This window comes from Lathamus discolor, chromosome 3, assembly GCF_037157495.1.
Source record: "Lathamus discolor isolate bLatDis1 chromosome 3, bLatDis1.hap1, whole genome shotgun sequence".
Classification (NCBI taxonomy): Eukaryota; Metazoa; Chordata; class Aves; order Psittaciformes; family Psittacidae; genus Lathamus; species Lathamus discolor.
In genome coordinates this window covers 16,873,748-16,893,835 of record NC_088886.1, presented here as the reverse complement: position 1 = coordinate 16,893,835, position 20,088 = coordinate 16,873,748, and the positions used below count along the sequence as shown (strand labels likewise).

General features: G+C 44.0%; 1 protein-coding gene across 2 annotated transcripts; it reads left to right on the top strand.

The window, feature by feature from the left end:
• Nucleotides 1–2,919: 2,919 nt before the first annotated feature.
• LPAR3 (lysophosphatidic acid receptor 3) lies at nucleotides 2,920–19,754 on the top strand. Of its 2 annotated transcripts, XM_065672589.1 has the most exons (4): nucleotides 2,920–3,019; nucleotides 8,384–8,870; nucleotides 11,565–12,322; nucleotides 18,878–19,754. In XM_065672589.1, exons 3-4 carry the CDS (start codon nucleotides 11,587–11,589, stop codon nucleotides 19,225–19,227), a joined length of 1,086 nt encoding a protein of 361 aa, XP_065528661.1. In that variant the 5' UTR covers nucleotides 2,920–3,019; nucleotides 8,384–8,870; nucleotides 11,565–11,586; the 3' UTR covers nucleotides 19,228–19,754. The 2 variants fall into 2 exon arrangements, with proteins under 2 accessions (XP_065528661.1, XP_065528662.1); XM_065672590.1 differs by lacking the exon at nucleotides 8,384–8,870.
• Nucleotides 19,755–20,088: the final 334 nt, after the last annotated feature.

Sequence of the window (20,088 nt, the reverse complement as noted above, 5' to 3'; positions counted from 1 at the left end):
ATTTCAAGCACATGTTCATTGGAAGAAAATATGTAACAACTGAGCCTGGCAGTTGGTTTGGTCAGGTGTCTTTGGGATGATCATCTGTGAAGTACTGTATTTCACCTTTGATCTTTATAAACCTCTTTCAATGAGAACAGTGCACTTCCTGTAGCTTCAGAGCACTTCCAGTATAGTACTGCATGGTGTTAACCAGATGCTCTGGAAAACTTCCAGTGGTACTGACTGCCCCAGGGCTGGATGGACTATTAAGTTAGACATTCCACTTTGTCTGAATGGGGATATCTGCTCCCTAGAAATGCTTCCTGAAGCAGATGATGTTCACTTCAGTCTGAGTGTGTTGGCTAGAACTTGGCGTTGATGTGTTCTTAACTGCTAGGGGCTGACTTGGAAGTTCTGGCTTCTTAGTGCTTCAGATGGCAAAGGCAATTTGGAATGCTGTCCTGGTGTGAGTAGGATGAATGGCAGCTTCTTAATTTCTATCTTTCTTCCCTTATAAGAAACTGGAGAGAGTGTGTGTGGGAAGTTCTGGATTCACCTCTTCTGGTAGGTTGAAAATCATTTCTTTAACAGGCCTGTCTTCATCTTCTGCCTCTCTGCGATGTGTAAAGGAGAGGTTCGCAGCTTCTCCAGCAGTATTTCTGGCCATTGGTAGGAGCGGTGGTGACTGAGCTCTGGAAGGATGTGGTGTTACTCAAATTTTTCCTGCCTAGCATTTGCCTTCTTGGTAATGAGTACTTTTGTTGGAAGTTAATGCCATTGTCTTGCTTAGGCTGCTGCTAGATGTCTGACAGAGACGGTTTTTGTCAGTGTTGCCATGTAGCCAGGCTTTGCAAATTTTGATGCTTCTCTCGATGAAATGTCTTTGACGGAGAATCTTCTCCCTATTCCCAGTCTGAGCAATGTCTTGCTGTGGCCTGAGCTGTCACTACAGCTTGTGCGTAACAATTATATTGCTACCTATAACCAAGACTTTACACTGTCAGGCGAAGATTTTCTGTAACTCTTTATCAAACAGATGCTAATTGTGTGATCTAGAACAGAGGATTACTGCTTTCCACTCAGGATCTGCCAGGTTTACTCTTTGTGTTCACCAGCACAGTTTGTTGGGGTCAATGTTAGTTTTCTAGCGTGTGCTCTGGGGTCTCGGATAAACAAAGGGCTCTTTAAGCAGACAGCGGAAGACATGAACTGGTTGATGGCAAAGTTTCTTGTCCCATGCAGTGTACAATCTTGATTTTCTTTTTTTTTATGTGTAAGATGCTGTTGTTTTCTGCTTTATGAACAGTGCGACAGGCTCATTGCCTTCTGAGGTCTAGTGTGCTCTCCTCCCTAAAGTGAGTGAGGTACGTCCTGCACACTTGGTACTGTGGGCCATGGTGAATGAGCCCCGAGGCTCTGACTCAAGCTGTTTCTTTCCAATTTAGTAGGACACTGAGTGTGACCTGCCAAAGCCATTGCCCGGATAAATACTTTGTGAGAGAATCCTTGGGGAATGAGGGAAAGTATTATCAACCAAATGAATATAGAAAATACTTGGAATTCTCACTGATTTTAAGAGTTAATTTCTATAATGGCATCATAAATCCTTCTTGACTGTTATTGATTTTTAAATTACTTTTTATCATACGAGCTGCTTGCTAGCTGGACTCCTGCTTCAGCCCTACCATATTAGAGCAGGTCACTAATGTATTGTAGAAACCTATTTGTGTCTTCACCATCTGTCTATGGTAGGTTTTTTTTCTCTTGGAAAAAAGATAAGAGCTAGTTGCTGGAGCTTTTGATTGGCTCTCTATTCCATAGAGGTTAAATTTAACAGGAAATCTGACATATGTTGACTCTTAATTCTGTGCATTAATACTGACTTCAATACAATAGGTGGTCCCACTCCAGCTGCTAAGGAAGTGATGCACAGTAATAGAAGCAGAACTGGAGCATAAGGTTTGCAAAGTGTTCTGAAAGATAAGCTGTTTGGTTGTCTTGTTCCCTGGGAATAACAAGCTTTTGCTAATTGCTCATAGAAGTTAAAAAAGGAGGATGGAAGTGGATGGAAAGGCAGTGACAAAGTTGCATTAGAAACAGGCAGGAAGGAGGAGAAGAAAGGTTCCTGAGCCATCTTTAAGGTGAGCATTCAAGTGAGGGGGGCAGAGTGGGTAAGAGTTTGGGCTCCTTTCTGGGGGGGACTTCCTTTTATGGATAAACTGGCAAAAAGCTGCTGGCATGGAGGCTGTTTAGCATTTCATGTATAATGTTCATGTGCAAGGCTCCACCTTGTCTCTATTTCATGCTGTAATCGTTACCAGGGTTTCTGAGAAGTGGAGGAGAGATTTTCTTTTGCCAGTTCTCCAGCTCTTAGCAGACCTGTGAGTAGCTCTGTACTCCTTGGATCTATGCCTGGTCTCAGTAAATGGTTCTGGTAGGTAGCAATGGGTCAGATCCATCTGATCACGATCTTTAGCTGAATTTGATTGTGTACCATCTCCTACATTGGAGGTCAGCTTGTCTTTCACAGCAGAGCTGTGTATGCTTGGTCCTGCCTTTTGGAGATGACACAAGCCTCAATGTTTCTGTATCAGCATTGGCTGTGAGGTAGGTTTTGGTGCAAAAAAAATCAAACGTTTGAAAGAACAGCTACCTGTGGCGCTGGAAGGAAGCGGCGCACGTACCTGTCCGTGCTGTCCTGATCTACTCATGGAAGTTATTGCTGGTTTATTTGGGCTTTGTTTGCCAAAGCGTGAATTGTGGACCTTCAAACAGGCTTTTTAGGCAGCACAACCCGTCAGGCGCACACAGCTCTGGGTGCTCCACGGTCCTGTGCGCTGTGCCTTGTCTCTGCCCGCATCGGAAGCGCCCAGCCTCGGCACCAGAGAGGACGCAAACGCACCCAACCAACTTTTCCCGTTGGCGTCGGCGCAGGTGTCGGGGCCGGGCAGCGCCGGGCGGGTTAACGCGGCGCGGGGCGGGGAGCGGAGCGGTGCACGGGCGGGCCCGAGCGGCGGCGGCGCTCCGGAGGCTGCCGGTGAGTGGGGCCGCGGCGGAAGGGGGTGAAGGGGGACGGGGCAGAGCCCCCCGGCACCGTGAGCCGGGTGGGGCGGGCGCGTCCCGGGCCGGCGGTGGGAGCAGTTCTGCTGCGGGCGCGGTGACCGCGGTGGCTGAGTTACTGCCGGGCAGAGCGAAACCTCCTGCGCTTCTGGTGAACTCCTGCCGCTCTCTCTGGGGTCCTCCTCGGGAGCAGCTGCCCGTTGACGGAGAGCAGGAAGGGGCGTCCGGCTGGGGCTGGCTCCCGGTCCCGGCCCTGCGGTGCCGCAGCCCTGGGCAGTGCAGGTGCTGCAGCTCCGCACCCTGTGCGCGACTCTGTGTGCTTAAGTATATGCAAGGTATGGATATTGCCTATATGTACTCATGTGAGCGTTTGTACGCTTCAAGCTTAGTTTGCACACCTCTGGATTTGTATATCGCGTCTTGCCGAGGTGAGTTTACACCGCGTGGTGTGTGGCATAGATTCTTCATGAAGTTTTCTATAGGGTCTCGTCTTAATCTGTGCAGTACACGGACAAATACAACGACATCATTTTGCGTTATATCTGTTCATTAGGGTTTTTTTCTTAAGGAAGAAAAAAGGGGGGTAGGGTGGGGGAGAGGGTGATGCGTGTTTGTACCTTTGTGTTTCCAGAGGCTGTGTGGGTAGGTCTGTTCTCCCTTCTGTGATGTAATTCCAGAAAGACATTTCTTGTTCCAGGTTGGTAAGGTGCTTTGCTGTAGTTTTGGTCTTTATGCTGTACAGTGTGTGGTTTTGTGCATGGTCTTTTGTGCTTATGGTTTTCTAAGAGGTGTAGTAGAAAGCACAACTCAAATCCAGCCATATTGGTGAAAATCTGATTTTTGTCAAATTTATCTGGGTACCGAAAATGAAGTGAAATTAAAGAAAATATGCACAAACAGTAAAGCAGCAGCTTTTATTGGCATGTAAAGCTGAAAGGTGCGTTTGACTTTTTGCAGCAAGCTAGACTATAGTTTCAGACGAGTTGACTGTATCCTTGTCCTCCTGTGTTATGAGCTTTAACAAACATCCTTCAGCATAGTCTTTATGCTATCAGATAATAATTTCTGATGTGTAGGTTTTGACATCATAGAGTGTATTCCTCTTGGGTATTAGTCCTAAAGAGTTGTATGTCTGGGTTCCACTTTTAATCCATTAGTTTCACTTCTATGTCTCTGAGTATTTCTCAGAGGCCATCATTTCTACCAGTTCCACTGAAATGTTTGCTTGCAAACCAGGGCCCTGAATCTGTTAACAGGTCAGATACAGTCAGGTGGCTTGCTTTAATCGGCAGTGGTGTGATTCAGGTCCTCATCAGGTATGTGCTGAAAATAAACAGTAGCAGTTCACTTTGGTTGTGACTGTGCTGAAACGGTCTGTTTGCATTCTATAGGTCTTGTGAAAGAAATCTCTTTTGTTGAATTGTAAAATGGAGCTGATAGCGATCAATGAGTGGACCTGGAAGTTCTGCAGAGATGGAAAGCTTAGTTTAGAAGCAGAGCAGGTACTTTCTTCTAGGCATATTTCACAATGTACAGGCTCTTTGAATGGCTTTTAAATGCTTTAAATGGTGTGTCTGTTTCCGCATCATAGGATGACCTGCCAGCTCCTTCCAGAACCACACTTAAGGAGACTAAATGAAAGCTTTGCAGTGAAGTTTTTAGTTTGAACTCCATATATAGATTTAGTAAACCATAATTTCAGAAAGTCTTAAATTACCAAAGTCTGAAGTCTAAACTTGTGGTAACTAGTGAGTTACTTTAATATCTGTCCCTAGCAGCTTTCTGCAATGGATCAGAGCTTTTAAAAGCAATTTAGTGTGGTAAAGCAGTTTTAAACAGAAGGGGTTTCAGGAGCTGGCACCTGACCTATGTAATACCTTGGTGTAGGTGCCTCTGTATCTCTGTGCTTTACGGTTCCACTGCCCGTGCCAGCTGCAGCAGCTTACAGAAGAGCAGCCCTGTCGTGTACATGCACAGGGTGACACTTCTGTGCCCCACGGTGGTTTTTTCTTGCAAGCCTGTTATCAGTCTGTGTGTACAGAGTGCTGTGGGCCATGGCTGGCGGTGCTGCTTCCTCTCTGCAACTTAAATATTTGGTCTTGAGGTTCTACATTTTTGGTTGGTTCAATACTTTTCTTAAGAATCTTTGTCTGCACCATATAGCCTTGGTGTTTTACATGGGATATATTGTTAAACAATAAAACCCTAAATGTTTCCACCACCAGTATGTACAGGTTGCCAAAGAATCATCTTGATTCCCTTCATTCCACTCCCTTCCCTTTTCAGTTCACCAGATGTTGCCATTAAAAAAGGCAATTACACTTGGAGTGGAAATAACTGTGATGCTCTGCTCATCTTAATCTAAAAGGTATTGAAGACCAAGATAATGGGATAATGCTGCTTGCGCGTGCTTGATTTGGGTTCAGCCAATTATGTGAAATTGGGAATATTGAAGAAACAAAATATAGCCGAACACAACCAGAAGTAGATTCTCTTGTTAATCATCCAGTGCTCTGGACTAAAAACTTAGATTTCTTTTTTAAACACAACTTTTTCCCAGTCTGTAAAGCTGAGTGTAAAAAATGGCTTTTTAAAAGGTATATTCTCAGTTCCTTAAAGACGAGCACGCAGCGTGTGGTTCCAAGCACCGGCAGTGCCCACAGAATTTCCTTAAACAAAATGTAAATCAGTTGCTTCTGAGATAATCTGTCTCTGTAAAACCTGCCAAGTGACTGTCAGCTTCCCTTGCATCCTCTGACAGTACCAGATAAAAAAAACCCTTTACTTTAGACTGAGCTATTTAGGCATAACTTAGTTCTTTGTGTGCCACCTTTCAGTTTGTTTCTCTAAATTGATGTTTTTGGTTATAATATCAATTAGCTATTAAAGACAATTAAAAGCAAACCAGAGTAGCTACCTACAAAACTCCTTCTTACAGTTACATATTAACGTTTTTGGCCTCTGCTGTGTTACACACCCTTTTCTGCACTGGTATTTCTTTCTAAGCTGAGGTAACCTGACTGTGTTTCTTGGGTTACTGTGCAATCATTTGGCTGTGTTTTCCTCCGTGGCTATACATGTATGCAGGGTGTGGAGGGGGACAAGGGACCAATTGCCTTTATGAACTGGTATTACTTGTATGTATAGCTTGGCTGCCTGGTGTCCTGGCTTCCTACTGCTGCCTCCACCTTCCTCATGGGAACGAGGTGAGAGAGAGGTTTTCAGTAAAAAGAAAAAGAAAAGCAGCACCATAGTTTATCCTGAAGAACAGGAAGGGACAGAGGGTGCTCATGACTGCCTGTGGCACAGGCTTCAGGAGCAGGAGTGCAGCCCTTGCCAGGGGACGTGTAGCCTGCAAGCCTCCAGATGCTCCTTTTGTGGTACGGTACCAGGGCTGACTGCTGCTTATAGAAGTTTAAAACGCCTAAACAATTGCAGGAAGGCAATTGCTGTGGCTTAATATTTCTCTGCAGTAGTGGTCTGAATGCAAGGGGAGTCTTTCTTCTTGCCTCTTTGCTCTGCCACCAATGCCTGTGATCAGTCAGTACGATAAACTCTGCTTTCTGAAGAGTAACTTTTGTGATAAGTTTCAAAATATCTTGGAAATCCGTATTTGATAACCTCATCTCTGGTGTTGGGCAAGGGGAGGCAGAGAGGTGAACTGCTACAGCCTGCCCATGTTGCAGGCTGTGCCTAGGCACAGCTTGCTCCTCTGTGCCATCCCATGGACCTGCCTGGACTGTACTGGCTTCACTGTTTGTCCTCCTGTTCTGGAGCGTATCATTTTGGCTGCTGATCCATGCCAAATTCTGCACAGAAATCCCTGTGCCAGCTCAGGAGGACCAGCACTAACCCAGGCTGGGGTTCTGCCTGGCAAAATCTCCCATGCCAACCTTCAGTCCTGCTATAGGACTTCACTGCTATAGTTCAGTCCTGCTCAATGGGCTTCCCCATCCAGCCGCAAACAAGCCTTGAATCCTCTCAAGGTAGCTGACTGTGCCAGCCCAGGCTTGTTGCATTTCTACAGGAGCAAGGCAGAAGCCGTCAAAGTCCCCCAAATTGATGCCAACCCTTCAATAAGCTTGTGGCCAATGTATTGAAACAGCTTAGGTTTTAATGGACAGGCAAGAGGCTGAAAACCAGTGTGGCGTGACATGAATCACGTTATGGCTTGCAGGTTAAACTTTGTAATAACCTCATTAAAACACTGAGTTTTCCTTCAGAAATGTCTGCATTAATAACAAGTGACTCGGCTTCAGCTGATTTACAGGCTGAAAGTGACTTAAGTGATTTTAATCACTGTTTGAATTGAGCAAAATCAGTGATTTAAATAACATACTAAAAATCTGTATGTTGAAATTTAATAACTTGAGGCAAACTAATATCTAATTGAATAATTATTAAAGTATTTTAGTTTGCAATGTCCAAAACATTATCTAGGTGATGTTTTATTTCGCCCTTTATTTAGGTAGCTAGTGTAATATATTCCTGTCTACCCATGCAGATTCTTGACTTTTATTTCAAGAGTGGTGTAAAATATATTCTGACTTGATACAAATTACACTTACAAATAGGAATTTAAAATCAACTCAAATATGCAAGCTATCTTCAAGACAAACAGAGATCAAATGTGCTGAATTGGAAAGGATTCTTAATGTATGCTTTTGCGTTTGAAAGCAGTTTAATTGAACTGAATCCACGGAGTTCTTTTGAGCAGATGTTTTATGTTTACTCAGAGTTGTAGAGGAAAACACACTTTGCAGGCCATCAGTTTCTGATCTGTGTAGCCACTATTGGCTGAACTGAAGTAATTATTGTATTGAAATAAAACCTTTTTGACAAAGGTGTGGTTTTGGCCGTTGCGAAGCTTTGATGTTTTTGCTTGCAGGTGACTTGTGGCAAGCTAATACCTCAGCCCATCTATAGGATATGTAATATGTGGTTACTGCTGTCAAGCTTTTGGTGGTCTGTATGAAGGGCTATAAAATACTGAGTGGCATAGAAGAGGTGAATGGCTGTTGTTTGCTCTCCTTTCCCATAAACAAGAAGTCTGAAGCTCATGAGTGCTACTTTCGAAGCAGAAGAGGGCAATTCTTTGTGAAGTGAGTAGCAGAACTTGGGAGCTCTCTGGTGCGGACTCCAGATGGCTGTTGATAAGTTTGGGCTGACCTGTTTTCTACTACTTGTTTCTGTTTTAAAAATTTTGAACATTATTTTGCCTGACTCTTCAAATTTGTGTGTACTTAAATCTGAAATATGTAATACTAAAGGGTGTGGGGTTTTTTTCTTTTTAAGTTTAAACCTACCCCAATTAAGAAAAACCTCTCTGATTTGGATACAGAGGAGAAGACCTGGATACCAAAGTCTGCGATGTATTGAACTGTGACATGCCAGGAAATATGGCACATCCTGTCGTACATCTCTTGTGCCTGATGTGGACTGGGGCAGGACCACTGAGGATACAGCTGCACAGTGCTATCACAGCTGCACAGCTCCCCTGAGGCCAGGCTGGCTCTGCTGGGAGGACTTGAAGTAAAATGAAGGTGTGAAATAAACCACTCTCTGGAAGGACCCTGGTGTGACAAGTGCTTTTTGTACATAAGCTGGTACAGACAGCCAAGTGCTACATCTCTGCTCTGAAGGACTGGGATGCAGGCTAGCTGCACTTCAGCTACCACTCTGGTGCAGCTTCCATTTGGATATCTCCAGAGTCTGCCCTTTGACCCTGAGACCTCAGCTGGATGCTTTTCTACTCCCTCCCATCTTACCTCAACACCTCAAGACATCACTTTCAAAACTGGTTGTTATTTGTGCTCTGCTGTGTGACAGTGAGTGTTCGATTATTTTGTTGGAGCATTAGATGTGTGATTTCTTTATTTTGACAACCCCCCCCCTTTTCTGGGTACTACTGAAAATGAGGGTGGGATCAATAAGATGAAGCATTTAGATTAGGTTCATAGTTGATATTTTGGATTTATTTCTTTTTAAGCTTGCTCTCCAGATGAGCTGCAAGAAGTATCTGCAGATTTCTTCTGTCACTGCAAATAAGAGAGATTCATCTGCTGAGATGATTGCACAGTAACATGCAATATGTTCAGAAAACTTTCCCTATAATTTTCACATATTCTACACTCCCCTCCCCTGCCATTCTTGCCCAAAATGCTGCTTCTATTTGCAGGCATTTGGGCTGTTCTGTAAAAGCTACATGTCAAGCTCAGCAAGTCCTTTACTGCTTTGGTGGGTAGGAGCAGAGCCATCTTGGCTGGCAGGGTTCCCAGCACTCTGCTGCTTGAGGAGCTGTTTTCTGTAGCTCCTCATGGGACTCTGGTCACTTACGGACTGGAGTATTTCCTAGGTGAGGATGGGGCATGTATCAGCTGCCCAACTCTACTGTACTGCCGCAAACAGGAAGCTGTAGGCATTGAATTCAGGTTGACTCCATATGGTGGATCTGAGCTGCTAAGGCTTTTTTATTTGTCGTTAAAGGGTTGATTTACTTGTTTCCTTCTGCTTCTTATCCTTTAGTAATTGTCCTTAGTTTTATGTATTTGAATTTGACTTTTTTTATGATACATTCTTTTGTAAAAGTGGCTGCCTGGGTTCTTGATGGTAATAAAATGGACAACAATGTGAAGTGATCTGATTTCATGTTGACTACTAGATGTAGGGTGGGAACTGGGAACCAAGGCGGTAGCTCAGAAAATCAGAATATTAAAAACAAATCAAAAAACCAAACCAAAACCCCCAATCCAAGACTGCTGAAAGAATTAATCGTGGAATGGTGAGGGTTGGTTTCAAATTAGGTAATACAAATACTGCATGAGAGAAATGGCACAAGTATCATAACTTAAATGGCAGAAGATGAACCTTTTAACCTTAAAAACTCAAAAGGAACCTTTTAATATAAATGTGGCTTGTTAGCCAGCCTGCTGGGGATTGCTTAATTCGCTTCCCAGTCCCCGGGGAGATGAGATATAGCTGTTAGGCAACCACAGGGTAATAACAGACAAAGTGAACCTGATCTTTATCGGTGATCAATTTTAGCTGTAGGGATGAAAAGCTTATTCTTGTATCTTTCTGCCTGTAACCGTTTCTAGGTGTGGGGTTTTATTTTTTTTTTCTTTTCAGCCCCACTCAGTCTGTCACTGGCACCCACGACAGCCTGGGGCTCACAAGGGGCTTTACAGAGGTTATTAACCCTGCTGCCTCTCCTGCAGCTTTGTATCCTGATACTTCCTCTTCTCTGTCCTTAGGCAGGTACTGGTTTGCCACTCTGTATAATACCTAATGTGATTAGGATCTTGTGCTATGGTTGGATTCCCAAGTTTTGCTAAATGTATTAATGAATGTATCATATCTATTCATAAAGTCATTGTTAAACCCCTTATTCAGATACTGACAGCAAATGTGAGCTCCAGTGATGATCAGACACAAACTCTCCCTACCAGGCAGTGAGACCCTGCATGGGGTCTGGTCACCATGAGTAATTGCTGTCAGACCTGCCTGTGTAAATTAATTCAAGTTCAGTTTGATTCATAATAAAGGCAGTGAAATTGCCAAGGCAGCTGCCATTGACCTCACCGGAGTAGCTGAAGTGTGATGTAATCGGGAACACAGATCCCATTCCATCATGGTTAATAGCCCTGTGTGCAAAATAGTGCTGAGTGGGTATAAGAAAAAACCCAGTACTACTGCTGTTGCTGGGGCTTGCTTTATCCTGTGGTTGGGTAAGGAACAGTGTTTTGGTTTTGAAGATAATTGGGCTGTGTGGTGCTCACAGGGCTCTTGGCTGGCAGCCCAATAAAAGAATCCCTGGCTTTAAAATAGTCAAATATGTAGAATATTCTTTTTTCCTTTTCATTACACTTAAATCCTGTAGTAGCAAGTAACAGGCATGTGCTCAGAATATATATGCCTGTAGCATCTTATGTACCTATATTTTTACATTATTAGTTTATAATTAAAAACAAAATAAGTTGTTGTTCCCCCTCCCCCCCCCCCCCCCCCCCCCAGTATTAGGCCTTTTATTGCTTAGTCAGTAAAATGGAAGAGTTATGTTTTATGCTTCCTTGTCCTGACTGGATACATTGAGAAATGGAAATAATGATGGGGCTGTGGCTCAGACATAGGATTTCATGGCAAGAATGGCTTGGCTGTTGCTCAGATTTTCTTTGTGACCTTCAGACAGTCACTTTTAACTCTTTAACTTCCACTTTGTTGCCTATACACTATGGCTACTAGTGAAAAGGGACTGTGTTGGGGTTTTGTAAGCAAGTAAGTCTCATAGAAGTTCCTCATCATCCAAGCATCATGCGCTGCAGTCCTTCAGGGGACAGAATATTGTCTTCTGTATTAACTGTGTAAAATATTAATGTTTACCTAAGGCCTCCAAATGTATTCCCTCTCATGTCCATGTTCTATCTCCTTCTCCCTCAAAAGAAACCCTGTTAGAGTACGGTGACTGAAGCAATAGCTGGGGTTTTCTTAATCCTTCTTTCTTTTTTCCCTTCCACCCTTCCCAGGATGCAGGGGCTTTAATCCAGGATGAATGAATGCTACTATGATAAGCGCATGGACTTTTTCTATAACAAGACAAACACAGACACAGTAGATGAGTGGACGGGGCCACAGCTTATTGTTGTTCTGTGTTTTGGGACGTTCTTCTGCCTCTTCATTTTCATTTCAAATTCATTGGTCATAGCAGCTGTGGTCAAGAACAAGAGGTTTCATTTTCCCTTTTACTATCTTCTGGCCAACTTAGCTGCTGCAGACTTTTTTGCTGGAATTGCCTATGTCTTCTTGATGTTCAACACTGGCCCAGTGTCTAAGACATTAACTGTTAACCGCTGGTTTTTGCGTCAGGGTCTTCTGGACACCAGCCTGACAGCTTCCCTGGTGAATCTGCTCGTCATAGCTGTTGAGCGGCACATGTCGATAATGCGGATGAAGATCCACAGCAATCTTACGAAGAAGAGAGTCACCTTTTTAATTATATCTATTTGGGCCATTGCTATTTTCATGGGTGCTGTTCCCACCCTGGGTTGGAACTGCCTCTGTGACATTAGTGCCTGCTCATCCCTGGCACCTATTTATAGCAGAAGTTACTTGGTCTTCTGGAGTGTCTTAAACCTGGTTGTCTTCTTCATTATGGTGGTGGTTTACATAAGAATCTATATGTACGTCCAGAGGAAAACCAATGTCTTATCATCGCACACTAGTGGATCCATTAGCCGTAGGAGAACCCCTGTGAAGCTTATGAAGACTGTCATGACTCTCTTAGGTAAGAGACTACAAAACATGGCATGCGAGGGGGGCAGTGCCAATGAATGGGTTTGTGGGGTTTATTTGATTTGTTGTTTGGTTGGTTGAGGTTTCTTTAAGCATATTGTTCCCCCCTTAAACAAAACCAAAAAACTCCTCATCAGATTTCCAAGTGCTGGAGGCATTTAGGCTTCTGTCTGCTTTAGATAGTGAAACTACTGTTGCACCACGCAGAAATAACTAGAAGACTGATCAATATGTGGAAGAAAGGCATCTGTTTCAGCTTGTTAAAAACACAAATTATCTACAGGTATGTTTGGGGAGGGGGGAAATACAAAATCATTTGGAGGAAGGCTTGTGAACATTCACAGCTATCTAGAAGAATGTTTTTGAAATAATGTTCTTGAATATCAACCCAAGGTCATGAATCCTGTGGCTGGATGTGGATAGTTGCCTTTGCACTTCTTCCTCTTGACTGTGTCCTAAATGTACTACTTCCCCTTGAAAGGCATCCTCCCTGGGGAAAGGAGTTGATGCCTGGTGGGTCTGTGACTTTGACAGAGATTTGCTTTGCAAGGGGAAAATTTGCCTTCATTCTCTGAAGATTGCATGGTGCAAAATAACTTTAAGGTGGTTATATGTTATGGCCTTGGATTTCTAGATCCTAACACAAAATTTGACTTGGATTCTGCACTAGAGACACTGCTGATGTTTGGGCAGCTCAGATCACTGCATCAGTTAGTTGTGATGTAGCTGCTAGTTAAATTAGAGATGCATTAGAGAGGATGATTGATCATTGGAACAGAGTACTAGCTATAGAAGCCAGTTTTCCCCGGGGGAGACTTGAATCTGCATGAGGTGTTTTCTGGAAGCCAGGTTGGTGCAGGTCATTGTGGATGGAACTGTGGGGGCACTGGGACACTTGCAAAGCTGGGCTCAGGTTGTAGGGAGCTCTGAACCCACAAATATGGCTTTACTGCTTCGATGACTGTTCAGCATGGTAGTACGAGAGAGGTCTGAGAGAAAAGCATCACTTTTCATGGAGGCAGGAGTTGCCAGGGTAGGAAGTTGGCTAAGGACACTTCCTTCCCCTTGCGGTCTATGGATGTTGCTCAGTCTGGTATCTGCTTCTCTTTCTTCTTACCCCTACACCCCCAGAAAATACCAGTGCTGTAGTACACAACACCTTTGTGATGTTTTAAGTGATGTTTTAAGATGCTTTAGAAGCTGGAATCAGTTGAATTTTACAGTGTTTGACCTTGGAAAAGAACTTTACTTGGTTCAAGTAAATACAAGGTTCTCGCTCGTGCTCCTGTGTCTTCTGAAGTTGGTTTGTCCACTGCCGGAGCCTTTCCCTACTAAAGAACTCCCCAGTACTCCTTCCTCTTCCCCAGCTTGATTTTATGGCAGCTATCGAGGGAGAAGGTGGTGATTGTTCTTATCCCCCACCTTGACTTGCCAGGGCAAGATTTGATCTTCTGCCCTGCCTGAAGCTCTCATGCAATGAAACTTAAACCATGACCTGGAAGGAGAAGATTTCTGTAGAAAAGCTCTGAATCGCTCCAGATATGACCATGCCCTAATGTGTAAGTGTTGGGTAGACTGTAGTTAACTGCTGCATTGGAAAGAGATAAAAAGTGCTTGAAAAAGCAGTTCTCTGAGCATTTCTATTAAAGGCAGAACTGCAGGCTGTTTTCTGGGAAGTCACAAGCAAATAAACCATCATGCATAGCCTTGTCTGATTTATATGTATATTTATATAGTTTGGCCTTGAATAAGGCGAAGATGGAGGGTGTTAAGGGAATGCTGGAATAACACTGTTGGCTCCCGGTGCCACCCGTGCATGTTTGCAGGTCAGAGCAGAGGTGTTCTGTGTGCTGGAGGACACCCAACTGCCTAGTATGGCAGTTGGAAGGACAGTGGTGGCTGCTGTTTGCTAATCCCTCATGGTCCTTTAGCCTGTGGCAGATCTTCAGCGCTCACCATGGCCATGCTGCTGTGAGGAAATAAACCCCACTTTAAACTTTGTTTTCAACTTACTCTTTCTTTTTTGTATTTACTTTGTCAGTCAGAAACGACACCAAAAAAAGAGCCTGCTTCCAAAGAAGTGGACGCAGGGCATGTGTTGCTGGGCGCAGAATCTACCTCAGACTCCTGTGTCAGGAGAAGAGTGTCTTGGCATGTTCCTTCATATCAGCTCTCCCAGTTGTGACTCTGAGAGGCTTTTAATAAACATTTATTTCTAGGAATGAAGATTTATTTTATGAAATGGTTTGAAATGTGCATTCATAGCCAAGTCATTCAAGCACACTGCAAAATGTATTGGAAACTGAATAGCACATTTTCTGGACTTCCCTATTACTAAAGAAGTTACCAAGTGACCAAATTGATTCTTCCAAAGTTTTCTTACATCCACTGATGCAACAACCTCTGGCTGTATGCAACATGTAGACTTTGCTCAAGGCAGTTATTTCTAATGGCTTGTTCCAAAACGTCTGAAAATGCTTTGGAATACATGCCTGATATGGTCTCAACTAAAAGCAATTCCAAGATAATCTGTTGCTGGATGAAGCACGATGAGAACCAGAGTTCCTGTTAATGTGCTCTCTTGGTTTCATGGGAGGTTCAGGACAAAATCCTGCTGGCACACTGCTCCTCCTGTCTGCCTCCACCTCCCTTTGTGGGGAGCCTGGGCCTGTGGCTGGCTGCTCCTCCAGCTAAGCATGGCTGTCCTCTCTGGGTGTTCTCCTCCTGTGGTCCTACGCTTAAGAGTTGAGGGAATCTGGGTTTCAGTGTGACTTTGTGGATTCATGGTGGCTTTTTGGCCTTGGATGACACCTTCCAGAGACTGGGACTCAGGTCCCTGTCATTTACCTTTTTCCTACCATAATCCCTAAAATGGTCCATCACAGAATAGGAGCTAGGCTTCCCCTTTGGTGTGCTAAACCACAGGAGGTTATGTGATTGAAGCTGGAAGATAAGAAATCTAGCAAAGGGGGCTAAAATCCTCTGAGGCTGACCTTGTGGCATAGTCCTAGCTAAGCCTGTGACTATAGCTTTGAAGAAGGGTGGCTGCAGGTGTGCGGGTATGTGATTTTTCGGATGGTCTGTATATGGTAGCTCATCTGAACTTGGCAGTGAGACTCCTGCTGAAATAGCCGCTTTGGGGCGGATGATTTTCAGTTTCAGTAAATTTATAGTTTAATTGGTAACTTACTGTTTTAACTTGGGTGCGCATGTGGCAAAGGCAACTGGAAGCTACTGCACTCTTCTCAGCGTTGGCATGGTCAGGGACAGCTTTGATGTGTGGAGCTTTATGACATGGTGCTGCCAAAGCATCAGCAGTGTTTCCAGGTACACAGGAATTCACTTTCAAGCAGAGATAATGTAGCCTGCAAGAAAATACTGTTCTAAATCTAATGGCAAATCCTTAGACTAACCTTGAGTCATTGTGGCAATTGATCTCCTGTAATCTGGTGGGAAGACTCAGAGCTGTTCTTCTGATCCATGTTGCAGCCAGGCTGTATTTCATGTCACTTCTGTGAATTTTAGAGAGCCCCAGAAATTTAAACTCTTTTTGGAGTGTTGCACTTTGTCAGGGAGAGGGATTCCTATGGGATAAAATGTCTGCAAACAAGAAAATCACTGAAGGGCCAAGACAGAGGTATGCGTTTAGACTTAACCATGGTTCCCTCTGGAAGATCTGTTGTAAAAATGGCAAAATCCAAGCAAGGCTATGAGTCTGAACCATGCCTTGCTTTCATCTCTGCAGCGTTAAGAGCAGGGGGTGAATCGCTTCTGCTGTCTCCATACACAGCAAAATGTACTTTTGATGATGGAGTCAAAGCAACACCCCATGGAAGCATCAGCCAGTAACTTTGACACTGTCACTGCATTGCCTCCTGTCCTTGTCTTCAGTCATGGGGTGGGGGAAACGTGCAGAGATTTGTCTGCAGATGTCTTAACTTCCCTTACTTTTGGCACTGAAACCTTTTAGGGGTTTGCCTGTTTAGATAGACAGGGACATATCCTAGGAGTTTGCGGACTAATCCCCTGCAATCCTGGGGGTTTGTTTAAGGGGAGATTTGTGTCTTCTGTTATATGTGGCTTTGGGGTCTATTTCCTGCTGGCTTCCATGAAAGCAGGGTTGGACCTTGCATGCTTTGTGGAACAAGTGGTCAAAATGGTTTCAGTGCTTGCTCTAAGGAGGGTTTGTTACCATCTCCATTTCTGCATGGAGATGGTGTGTTGGCGATGTTGCCAGTGACCCTTGGTGGCCAGCAAAAGCACCCTGTCCAAATACTTACCGAGACACTCAACTATTGTTGTCTGGGTGGTCTGGTTCTAGGGCTTTGCTGGTGAACCCCAGGGCAACAAATTAGTACAGTGTTCTCTGCATTGTAGACTGTAAGAGGGAGTTGGTATCACAACTGCTTACTCAGCATACTGGAGCCAAACCAGTATGTAATATAGAGGCTGAGCAGAGAAAACAAGTGTTGTGGTAGCAGCTTGCAGCTCCTGATGCCAGTGGGCAATGGAGGAATGTTACTGATGTTAACCAGTATCTCAAAACTAGCACCATGAAAGTAGTACTTAGCATTACAAAAATCTTGGTACAGCAGAGTAGAAAATGCAGTTTCTGAGGAGGTGGTCTCTTGCCTTTCTGTTCTGTAAAATATTGCCTATAATATAGTAAATAAGTAGGTTGAATTTTGTTTGGTCACCAGGAGCACAGCTTTGCAGCAAGATCCATGGTACCTTGTCCTGGATACATTTTTCAGCAGTCCTAATGCTTAATAACTCACATGAATTCAACTTTATATACCATTAAGCCTTGCCCATCAGAATGGCACAGACTATATTAAACTCCTTGGTGGGGAGAAGTGTCCAGTGCTGCTGAAACCAGCCCATGTGCTGTGGAGTCCTGACTCTGGTGCTGCCTAGGTCCCACTGCTTGCCTGTACAATTCAGCTATGGGAAAACCAGCAGCTTTAAAAAGAGTGAACTGGACTTGATTTCCCTACAAACATTGTTGAACAGATACCACCACTCCCAGGAGAGCTTTTTAGCATGTAGCTGCCATCATCCTTATTTGTTTGTTTATTTTTTCTAAGCCCCAAAAAGGGGAAACTCTGCTGTTATAAATGACTGGAATTTCCTCAGTACGTTGTTCAAACTGTGACTGTTGTGCAGAGCTGTAATTTTCTATTTCTGTATGTCAGACAGCAATTGTGGCTTGTGCTAAGTTAGTATTATCATGCACATAGCTACTCCTTCCTTGGGCTCAAGGCAAGGGCTGACAGGCTGTGGTGATGGGGAAGACAAGAGGGCAGATCGGGCAGCTCAGGGTCCCCCCCCAAGCTCGTGGCCGAGGGCTGCGCTTGGTTGCCATGTTCCCCCTCCCCAGCCGTGCTGCCCATACCCCTGCCTTCACGGTGGGATTGTGCAGTAATGTGGAAAGATGCAAATGCAATATTGAACTTTGTCCTAAGCTAAGGTTTTTATGCTTTCTTCGTGTTGTCTTCACTCTAAGATCTCTCTCCCTTATTTCCTCTTTCTGGTGGAAGAAGAGTATGTTGTCCTACTTTGTGTGTTTCAGCTTTTATTATCACAGTGTGTCTCACTTCTTCCTCACAGGTGCTGTTATCATTCCTGCCTAGCTTTGAAACACAAGGAGAACTCCGTTGCTCCCAGGCTTTTCCTGCAGTTTCTTCCTACACCTGCAGAGTTTTCTTGTTCCCCATCACTGCGCTCTTACTTCCTCATCCTTTTTTGTCATTTTTCTTTCTTTTATTCTGTTCTTTGCTTCATTTCTTTGCCCTCACTTGTTACATCCTTTGATTCCTCTTCACTAACTCATCTGTTTTCTTTGTCTCTTCATTTACAGCTGGACTTGTTTCCTGGATCTGAGTTGTTTTGTCTCAAGTCCCCCGCACACACAAGCCGGGAGGGAGTGATGGAGAGAGGTGGGCTGGTGGTCTGACAGGCGCCAGCAGTGTGCTTGTGTGTCACAGGCAATGGCATGTATCCTGGGGGGTTTCCACCCAGGATGTGTTTAAATTATGATTCCTATTTTATGAATTGGGCATTGTGCCTATAGCTCTCAGAGTCAGCTGTAGCGTGACAGATGTGTCCCTTCTTTGGGTCATATTGTGGTAGTGGTGGAAGTGAGCCACCTGGTATGTACACCTCCAGCATACAAGAGAGATGAAGAGAGGAAGTTTGAGTTCAGAGTGCTAGTTCTCTGCTTGTTAATGCTTCAGAGCTCTTGTTTATTTATCACTGTGGACAAATCACTGTTGTGATGACCTTTCCCCGCTTGTGTTTGAGTTGATGCTGTCAGTAGCTGGATTCTTGCTCCCTGCAGCCTTCTGAGAGAGCTGCTCTGCCTCACACGCAGGGCTTGATGGAGAAATTGTATTAGATATGATTTTGATACTGTCATTCGAATTTTGTCCTCTCCTGCTTTTATAGTTTTTGTGTAAAATTTTGATGAATCCGATAATCTTGTAAGAGGCAAAAAGCCCCCAAACTCTTACCAGTTTAAAGTATTTTTTTTCTCCTTTATTTCTAGGTGCCTTTGTTGTCTGCTGGACCCCTGGCCTGGTTGTCTTACTGCTGGATGGTCTGAACTGCACCTACTGTGGGATTCAGAATGTTAAGAGGTGGTTTCTTCTCCTGGCCCTCTTGAACTCTGTTATGAACCCAATAATTTATTCATATAAAGATGACGAAATGTGGGCTACCATGAAAAAGATGATTTGCTGCTCCTCTGAGGATAAGAGCCAGGACAGACGCTCTTCACGGATCCCCTCAGCAGTTCTCTGCAGGAGCATGGATACCTCGGGGCACTACATTGAAGATGGCATTATTCAAGGGACAATTTGTGGAAAAGGAGATCTTGGTGACAAAGGAAACTCCTGAGCTATTTGAGAAACTGACTTGGCTGGAAAAGGAGAGGGGGAAGGGAGAGGTTTGTAAGAGATTGACTGGCAAAGCTAGTAAACAATATATCCACTTTGTTCCAGAGCCTAAACTCCAGTGTTAACAAAAGTTCTTGTAAATAATTGCCTGATGGAAAAACACTTTGTAATGAAGAAAACTTTCTGTGCTGCCGTCTTTCTCCTTTTCTTCTTTTAAGTACATGAAATTGGTTTTTTGTATGAATGGAATAAATACACCTCAGAGGCTTCTTTTGCATGGAAACAAAATGTAAGCCACATAGTGAGACCCTGCTTAAACTCCTACAGAGAGAATTAACCTGCCTCACTGTGCAGGTTTAGCATTCATTCAGTATTTATGCCTTAAACGGTTTCTGTGCTTCTTGAGGAGGATCGCAGGCTTGGTTGGTCAGAACTGGCACTATGACCTGTCTTCTCGATTGCCAAAGTTCACAAAATAGGCCATACTTCTCTTTTCCTTCTCCTTATCTTGCTTTCAGAATAGGCAGTTTGGTGGTTTATTAAAGCTATGCCAGAAACCTGGCTGTGGTGAAAAGCCCAGACCAGTGTACGTGAGAAAGTCTGACTGTGGATTGTTAGGATCAGTACAAGAAGCACAAAAGCCATTATTACTTCCATAGTGGAGTGAATGCTCAAGGAGATACATTCCAGTCTGTGCTGCTGGTGCATAGGCAGACATTGCGGGTAGATTAACAGAACAGTATGGCTGTGTTCATTATGCTCATTTCTTACGTCCCCTGATAACATCAAATAGGTGTGCTCACTCCTCTTTAACTGCTATGCCACTGAAAGAAATGAAATCCAAGCTCTGCTTTAAGAGGGT